At 39.3% G+C, this 10000-nt stretch overlaps 1 protein-coding gene across 1 annotated transcript in view; it reads right to left on the minus strand.

Annotated features, from left to right (window-relative positions):
* The window catches only part of LOC138053333 (uncharacterized), a 19564-nt gene that overhangs the window by 9419 nt on the left and 145 nt on the right, over nt 1-10000 (minus strand). The window contains exons 1-5 of the mRNA XM_068899980.1: nt 9982-10000; nt 5171-5198; nt 3804-3947; nt 1891-2130; nt 465-478 (exon numbers count right to left, since the gene is read on the minus strand). The exon at nt 9982-10000 is cut by the window's right edge and continues 145 nt beyond it. Of these exons, the coding sequence (XP_068756081.1) occupies nt 465-478; nt 1891-2130; nt 3804-3947; nt 5171-5198; nt 9982-10000 (445 nt within the window). The remainder of the gene's footprint in view (nt 1-464; nt 479-1890; nt 2131-3803; nt 3948-5170; nt 5199-9981) is intronic.

Genomic DNA, 10000 nt, shown 5'->3' on the forward strand with positions numbered 1-10000 from the left:
GTTTCCAAAACAGCGTCTTTTTGTTTCGCCAACAAATCATACGAACATTTTTTCCCGTTCACCGAAAAGAATTTGGTCTCCGAACGACAACATATTTAGTTCGCCTGGCCTTACTGCCCTTTAAGCTTCACAAAGGAAAAAAAAAAAGGATCGCCTTTGTTGTTTAAGTTAATAACAATGACATCTTTATCGACTACATGGAAATACATTTTATTACTCATTATATTACGACAATACACTAGTGGGCTACAAAAAAAAGTACAATTGCAAATAAGGCAAAATCTTTGGGTGTTATAACGTACGCAACAAAAGTATTACAAGAAAACTATACTGGAGCATTTCAATTAATCGAATGACAAACACTTTGAAGAACGTTCTGAGTACACCAATTCATCAATTCAGAGCTATAAAAACACAAATTTGATTCCCTTTAATCGTAGGAGCTCCAACCACTAATTACTGACAATCCTTGTGAATTCTGTTGAAAAAGAAACAACAACAACAACAACAAAAAAAACAATTACAAGGGCTATTACATGTGAATATAATCTGCATGTTAGAGAAAATTAGGACGTTTTGGTTTTCGTATAAGCCTCCGCAAGAGTGAATTAGATCTATCACTTTGCGGTCTTGCCCCAGCAGATTCACTTATTTTTCGATACACTTTGCACGCGAAACAAATGGCCGCCAATTTTACCCAATCAAAAGAAGCCATGTCACGCGTGACTGCTTCCGCCATGTTTTTTTTCAAGGATATGACAACTGATTTTCGCGGGAACGGGGATTCTAAAAATAGACTCATTTGTGACTGTGTTGGGGCTATGCCATAACTACACTCTTCTCTAATTCACTCTTGGCTTCCGCTCGGTTAGAGCACAACCAAAGTATCTCGAGCTGGATAGTCAAAAGGTCCTCGTCCACAAAATTATAGAACATCAGATGGTCTGAAATGGGAAAGCTAAGGGACGCATTCTTTTGGGGCTATTCCAGTTACTTTTAGTCCGGTTTACAAATCCCCAAAAGAACACATCTGCCGAATTGGTTCCAATAGAACACGATTACTGTCTATTCGGAGTATTCCTATTCTGGAATGGTCCCAAAAGAACGAGCCCTAAATGTACAAGCTAAAAAGGTCTATTATCTTTTTTAAGGACAGTTTTCGTATATCAGCAGGAATACTCATTTTGTTTTTTTTTTTTTTTTACGAGAATGGCTTCTCCGGAAAGAAATAACACCAGGCTTCTTGACGACTTGAAAGGCTATGCGATAACAATATAAAACATGGCATCCTGTTCGACTTCACCAAAATTGTCACCACCTTTAATCTTAATCTTATATACAATGTCACCTGACCGCGCGGGGATACGAATTTTATCTTCGAGAGCTGATGGTATCTCTCACAGCTGAGTGCAGCGAATATATCAACACAAGAAGACAAAATTCGCATCCCCGCGCGGTCATGTAGCTATCTGAGTTTGTTATTCATTTTAAAAGGACCGAAAACTTTGATCACCTTGACTGAACAAAGTCGCCGGTAAATTCACCGTTTCGGTACTCTCAAAGCCACCGTTTTTATTGTTTTTGAAAAGACTTCGTATTTGAAAAAGATGCACTAATATTATTGGCTGACAAGTCCGTGACCATGACAACATTAATGCCATCCCATGTGAAATATAAGTAATACCGGCGCGACGAAGATATCAAATTTTAGCAACAACAAAAATTCTGATATTTCATCCACTTTCTAATTAAAAAATCTCTGAAATATATCAAAACTCTTGCCGGTGTTATTTTGGAGTCGTTCTTCTATCATTTGTTTCATGGGCCCAAATACCTCAAGAGGAAAATTAAGTATATTGTTGCATATTATTTATCAAAAAAATACTTTACCCTTCAAGTCAACAAGATTATCCTGGTTGATATCAGCTTTAGTAAACATAGTCCTCAGTTCAGAGTCGCTCAGGCTCTCTCCACAGTTTCGCATCACTCTCTTGAGGTCATCAAATGTTATGAAGCCGTCGCCATCGGCGTCAAAAAGGCTAAAAGCTTGACGCAATTCGGACTGATGATGCTTCTCCTGTGTCTGGGACATCATCACCAAGAACTCGTTGAAGTCAATGTGCCCGCTACCTGCGAAACACGGAACAGTGAAAGAATGATTCGTGGTTTTACTGACGGTTGCGATGGGGAATGTTGGGGAACATTAGCCTGAATTTCAGCCGCCTCCTCCGCTCGCTAATTCAGGCTAATGGGAACATTGTCAATTCTAATTAAGTGACAAGGAAACAAGATATGGATAACATGAAGAACAGGAGAGCTCCAGAATGGTAAGGGAAAACACTTGATTGTGTGAACTGTCGTGAAAGACTGAACGGAAAACTCAAAACTTAAAACTGAACTTAACTTTGAGGCAAGAGCGCCGTTCTCCGCTATGGAGAGCTTTGATTATAAACACCGTAAATCATTTAAAGTTTTGACCACCTATAGGACCCTATAATAATTGCATTTAGTATCACCCAACTAGTGGACTAATGCAAATCCTGTATTTTGATTGGCTACGCTACTAGAGGATTATTATTAATAGTCCTAGAGTAGCGAAAAGCGTGACGCTTTCCTTCGTTTTATTCCCAAATAAATATTTCTTCGACTCGCATTTGCTAACTTTATTATTGCCTTTTCTGTCCAACTAGTTGGGTGATACTAAAACAATTAGACCCCTCGCCCTCAAGGGCCACGGGTCAATAGCCCATGAGGCGAAGCCGAACTATTAATAATAGTCCTCTAGTAGTGTAGCCAATCAAAATGCAGGATTTGCATTAGTCCACTAGTTGGGTGATACTAAATGCAATTATTATAGGGTCCTATAGTTGGTCAAAACCTTAAATGATTTACGGTGTCTATAATCAAAGCTCTCCATAGCGGGGAACGGCGCTCTTGCCTCAAAGTTAAGTTCAGTTGATTTTGAGTTTTCCGTTCAGTCTTTCACGACAGTTCACACAATCAGGCTTCGCCTCATGGGCTATTGACCCGTAGCCCTTGCGGGCTACGGGTCTAATTGTTAATTGTTCTTCAGTTGGATTCTAGGTCGTTTTAAATATACAACCACTGTTCTACTCTTGAGGCCCTCTCAGGGGGATCCTTTTTCCCATGTTCCCTTTATATATTTGCTTGTGTTCCCTTGTTCCCAGCTTTTTGATCCATAAAATTGTTTTAAATTGTTTTTGTTCCCTTGTTTCCTAAAATATTTTGTCATTGTTCCCTGTTCCGCAGTTCAAATTATCCACGTTCCCTACTTCCCCAAAACCCTTAGGAGGATCTCACTGTTGCCGTATCAATGTTCTGAACAAGAAGTGTAAGTGAGTGGTGAGTACCGGATTTTCATTAGAGGATGACTTTCAATGTCACGTCAAAGTTACTTCAGGCAATTAAAGTTGCGCCTACCGTAAACTAATGGAAACTGCATGCACATTTTGTCCACTTTTAATAACAAGATTGAATGAGATTGAAGAGTAGTGTAGCTAAATCTTAAGCACGTTACTACTTCATCTTTTAGCAGCTTCTATAACATTTGTACTTAGGTCTTCGGTTTGGGTGGCAAGCTAGTCCATTTGTACCTTACGACAGCTTCTTTATCACCCTTGTTAAGTGAAGATATATTTGAGGCCTATTCTGATCACCTTTAAAATAATAATGTAATAATATTTGTAGGTTTGGGAGGAGGAGGAATTGAGTAAGGCTCTCCCTACCCTAAAACCCAAGCCCCTATCCCAGAGAGACAGTTAAGTTTGGAACCTTTAACTGACCATCGGCGTCCACGTCTCTGACCATATCTTCCAACTCCTGTGGTGATGGATTCTGTCCTAGTCTCCTCATAACAACTCCAATCTCGTCAGTGGTGATAAATCCACTGCCATCATGATCAAAAAGTTCAAAGGCTTCGCGATAAACTGCAAGAAATTTAAGCAGATAGAATTTGAATCATCAAAACCAACGAATGAGAAAGAAAGAAAGAAAAAAAAAAGAGCAATCTGTCTGCATGTCTATGCACCAGGCAAGCACAAGCAATGAAGTTTTCTCAAAGAAAGCGTTTGTATCTAAAATAAATGGATTCCAGAATAATAGACCACTCCACCCTAACATTCTTTTGTATTTATGCCAATAAATCATCGCATTGGACGCCAATCTCGACTTCAGAGCTCTTCTCTTGACTGAGCGAGAGAAGAGCTCTGGGGAACCCTATATAACAAAGTGTCTTCTCATTGGTTTTCGTCGGTGAAGAACAATCAAAAGCTTCTCTAATTGGTGCATTCATGTTAGCACGAGGAGTCAGCAGGCGCCGTAAGGTTCAAATAGCCAGTTTTTGGCTATAAGAACACTACGGCGCATCTTCTCCTGCATATAATTTCCCAGAGCCTTGGGTCGATCCAAGGCTCTAGTGACGAGAATGATTGGACGCAGGCAATATTGAGGGTGTAACGTGCGCTGGGAAATCCGCGTGCAAAGTTTGCATCATCCTCTGATTGGCTGTAAATTTTGTCCGGGATTTTTAAGTCAACCACCACGTGGAACGTGAAATTTATTTCACCGAGGCATCTTATAACACTAATTGGACGTCAAGGTAAGTTCCTTGGAACCGGTGTACGGTGGTAATAATTTACCTCTGATCACTGTTTACCTTACCAATATTTATTTTTTCGTGAAAACAATATTGGAATAACAATATCTGATGATCATTCATGCGTTTCACCTCTTGACCTGTAGAATACCTCTCATGTATTTGTTTGGTTAGCGCAACTTTTTAATTTAGAATAATAAGTAATATGCGTTTGCTCGAGCTTAACTTCATTCCCTTCCGTAATTGGTTTGGTAGACGCGATCTTTTTCCTCAACCAAGGAGACACCCAGAATAAAAAAAACTGTACCCATTCCATGAATTCGTTCAAATTCGGATTGGTTCCCCGCGGTCATACTTGTGCCTTTTGCGATTGGTCCCATTGCTCGGGTTGCTGGTTCCGTGTTGTCAAAGTTAGACCTGGATAGGTGTTACTCAATTAGAAACGTTCCATCGACCTGATATCATACGGTGTCTAAATCCTTTCGTTGGGATTTATAAACCCATCCAAAAATCGATTACAATGGGCTATAGATCGCTCTTTTAACGGTATCTTACCTGCCTTTTCTTTCTCCGAAAATGCCGCCTGGAAAACAAACATAACCGAACGGATATAAATTATCAAATAAACTATTGGAAAGCTGCATATATTATAAAATTCGAATTAATCAGAACGTACATGAATGAATAATCTGATTTAAAAAGTTAATACTTTCCTTTTAAATCAACACTTGCCTTTACCCAAGGCATTTGTTCACTGATACGAATCTCCAAATTATCGTCCAACCTGCATTGTTAACGTTCATAACTACTTCTCTCCGTTATCCGCACAACAAAGACACGTATAAATTGACTTTTAAAAGCATTAAAGCTCGCTGTTGCGTAAAGGGAAACGCTAAGCTTGTGTACATATTTATGCTATTTTGTCAGGTAGAAAGTTTACACTAACTTAAAATGAGTATCATTAGGTCAAAAATTTCTAATAGCTGCCGTCAGGGTTCTGCGCTAGTATTTCCGAAAGAACATAGGCCTCAATAAATCATGTGCTGTCTTTTCATCAAGCGTCTGTTGTTACACACAAAATACGCCCTTTTGCCTGGAAGTTTCGAGAGCAATTTGTCGAGTTTTGCTAAACTTACTTCATCGTAAATTTTCGGGTAAATTACTACCCGTGAGGTTTTGGTAATAAAAGTTCGTTGTGCAAATTTGTTCACCTTGCAATATTATTGGGTGCCTGGTTGCAGCCATCTATTCTTGCATACACATTCATTTAGCATAAACAAATTAATCTTACTACGAACTAAAGAAGCCAACTTAAATTAACGGCGATGGAACGAACCTCCAAAATCTTGGTTTCAGAACAACACGAAAAGCCAGGATAAAATGTCTTCTTTAGTTAGTGGCAAAAATCGGTTCGACAATTTGTGATATTTTTCCATTTAATTTAGGCAGGCTTTTTCTCGTCTGGAATGAACTTCGTCCAACATTGCGTTCGATAGTTTTCACTGGTTATTCCTAATAAACTTCCAAAATGAGAATAAGGGAAGTGAAACTGTGAAGCTTACCATGTTGACTTCCGAAAGTCTCTGGGAAGACGTAGAATATCGAAAAATTTGCCTTTAGCGAAATGCAAGCTCCTCCTGCGACGATGCTCAAATGGTAATATCTTATTCGAAGTAACTCGAAAACAAAATTAGCAATTCAAAAGAGGCTTCTCTAAGGGTCTCTTAATACCACTTTTATTGTGACGTCACTTTGGAAACTGCTAGGAAAGAGAATGGATCATAGAAAACCTCCATGTCCGTGTGAATTATTCTTGATATAGAAGGCAACCCCTCGTACAAAATTAGTATGAATATGTTCAGAAATTGTCATATCCTCATAAAGTAAATTGCAAAAGAACTCTTCATCACATGAGATCTTTGTTTCAGAAAGTCTAATAAGAAGGATAAATGATTCAATTCAGGAATCATTTGAAGAAAATTCTCCTAATTGACTGATAAACTCCTTATATTCTAATGGTAATTAAGCGGAAAATGCTTGGTCGTTTTAAAAAGTAGTCAGTTATATCTTTACTACTACTAAAGAAGTCATGTGTGGTTTAATACCCAAACTGTATTATCGAAAGTTCTAGTTAGACATCACCATTACCATTTGAAAGGTAAGGAATATTGGAGGTTATATTGAGAAAAACGGCAAGGGAGGAGAAGAGAGAGAGAGAGCCTGGGTTCGATTTTGCTCTTTCCAAGGCTCTGGTGATTGGCTCACAAAACAATAGGCACAAAAATATATACAACAGAATCTTAAACGCAATATTCGATAGCTCAACTGTTAGAGCGCTGCACCCGCCCAAACCAGGCCCCAGTTGTTCAAACGATGGATAACGCTATCCACCGGATAAACTCACTATCCAGCGGATAAACACTAGCAAAACCAATTGAGTTATCCACTGGATAGTGATTTATCCGGCGGATAGCGCTATCCATCGTTTGAACAACTTGGGCTTGAAGTTTTCATGCTGTCTTCTCGTTACCGAAGCAGTAACGCACACAACTGCGATGTTTAAAAACCGTCAATCATGCTTCTATAGGAAGTTTAAATAAATGTCTTTCATCGGTCCAACGACTGAATTTAGAAGTTGTGACAAACTGTCAGGTATTTACTGCGCTTTGCTGCCGCTTTCTTCCAACGTCATTCTCAGCTCAAGACGAAAGAAGCCTGGAAAAAAGGGTGCCCCCTTCTACTTAACCAAGGACCCTTCTGTTCTTTTGCATTTACTTAAGCTAAGCCACTGCGGACAGTATACGTTATCTAAAAGGATGTCCTTGTTTAAGCTTCATTTGTCTTAGTCTCCTTCGCAGCCGTTTTTTGGATGTTACGCAACGCTCCCCCGTGTTCTTTGCGGGGAGCGTTGCGTGACATCCAAAAAACGGCTGCAAAGGAGACTACATTTGTCTTAAACTAACTTGTTTTTAGCGCGATTTGTTGAGTGTTTTGGGGGCCACACTCGGGCAACTGAATAATGTATCCGCACAGAAAAATACAGATTATTTTATACGATTTTCGTGCCACAGCATGCGCAGTGTCGGGAATGAAAGATAAGAGGTGATCGTCGCACTTATCTGGACATTTTAAGCAACGCAACGTAACTGTCACTTTTGTAGACACCTGAACAATTCAGGCGGCGGCTTCAACGGGTTTCCCCCCCCCCCCCTCCGGGGGGAGCAGGTCAATTCGTTGGGCCCATGTGGTCCCGTGAAAGGACTGATGAATAAACGAAATGTTATTTTTTTCACTGTGGGGAATATTCGTTAACTCCCAGAGACACTGAAGACTGACTCAAATGGATGCCATGTTAAATGACACAAACAATAGACCTCTCCTCCCTCGTAACCTCCTTTTCTTCGTCATCCAGCTTCTGTAAATTTCGTTTTTGTTTTCAGCGTCTCTAGAAATTGGTTTGCAATCACCAGAAACTCATAAGAGTTGAAACGTGTAACGGCCCCTTGTGTGCTGAGAAACAAGCTTCTGAATATTCAATTTGTTAAGTACCATATTTGGAACAACAGCAGCGAGGGGTTTCCAAATATGGTACTTAGCATTGAAACAGTCAACCAATCAGTTCGCAATGAATATTCGGAAGCTGTGAACGCGCGTTACACGTTTCAACCCTTATGGGTTTCTGCAATCACTTAATATAAGGAACCTCCACTCCTTCGGTAAAGAATACTCTTAAACGGAGAGGCATGGGAAATGTTTCGAAACTTTCTTTGAACAAAATTGGTGTGAACAGTTTGGAAGGATGGAGAGAGAAAGGAAGGTAAAAAAAAAAATTATCGACCCTTCAGGAGAGAAAACCAACGAATAATCCTGGCGAGAAACTCTCGCTTTGAATTGCGTCATCTGTATTCTCTTTCCATCGCGGTAACCAGGTCCCAAAGAGTTGTGAGGGAAGATATGGGAAACCGAGTCAGCCTGGGTTCTTCTTTATTAATTAAGCAACATGTTCTCTACCTTGAATTGACGATTATCGTTAATTGTTAACTTGCTTTCAATTTACTATTATCGTTAATTTAGGACACTGTGTCCCAGGACTTGTGGTAGCAAATAAAAAGAAAAAAAGTAAAAGCAGCCCCTGGACAGGATTTGAACCCCGGAGCACCCAGTTCGAAGGAACTGTTTTTATCCACTTAACCACTAAAGATCAACTGACTAAAAATGTGCCGATTATTTACCAAAACTAATTATTATATATATAAAATTATTGCTGAATAATGGTTAAGTCTAAAGCTTGATTTTAAAATGGTTAGCTTTCTCTTGAAGTTTGGTAACCGACATTTTTCACTTAATACACGTTTACAGCGGCACTTTTGGAAGAAAAAATTATTGACATTAACAAAAAATGACATCCTCGCAGTTAGTGATGTGGTAGTCTAGTGGTTAAGTGAAAGGGGTTATTAATTACACGTTCCCAGGTTCGAGTCCTGCGAGTCCAAACATTAGGGTTCTACTTATTTTAAAATAAATATGTTCATTTCCCATAATCCATATCAAGCTTTCAGTGTTCTGAAATAACGATAATAGTAAATTGAAAGCAAATTAACAATTAACGATAATCGTCAATTCAAGGTAGAGAACATGCTGAATTAAGAGGCCCTCAATGGCATGGTGCCTGCCCGTCTATGCTGGTCGAGCTCATTCGTCACGCCGCACTGGGTTAATTCTGATCGCGTGATCGCTTTGAAAGATGGCGTGTGACCCCTGTTTGGTACTCCAAACAAACATTGCATGCAAGCTTATGTACACTGACTCACAAACAAGCCTTCAAGCAAATTAATTAAACGCACTTTTATATGTGTTTTGTTTTATGACCATGTAAAAGTTGAAAAGACAAGGATGAACTCAACGAAATCTGAGGATAATCGAAAAATTAAAAAGGAAGGCGATTATTTCACTTTCCAGTGGGCTACGACAGCACATAACAACAACGACGGAGTCACAGTAGAACGGTTACGTAAATAGCACAGACTTTTGGACCATCACTCGGTCATAATTCCTCGATCTATTATTAACACAGAATTTAATCCCTTATTCATTCGTTCATTCGCACTTTACTTCCACAAGTGAAGCATAAAACAATAGATTTTCACTCGTACTCATGAAGGCTATAGGATGAAAATCGATCCATGCATGCGGAAACAGCACCTACTGGAAACAACTAAATTTCATAACCCTGAGTCTATGAACCGATCGATGAAAGAATCGTCTCGGTATTCTGCCAGTAGAAATCACCATTTGTTTCACATTAATTATTAATGCCTTCATGGAAAAAAAATCGTTCAATATGAGAACGTCGACTACAAACTTACCCATTTTGCTTTTACCTCT

This window comes from Montipora capricornis, chromosome 6, assembly GCF_036669925.1.
Source record: "Montipora capricornis isolate CH-2021 chromosome 6, ASM3666992v2, whole genome shotgun sequence".
Classification (NCBI taxonomy): Eukaryota; Metazoa; Cnidaria; class Anthozoa; order Scleractinia; family Acroporidae; genus Montipora; species Montipora capricornis.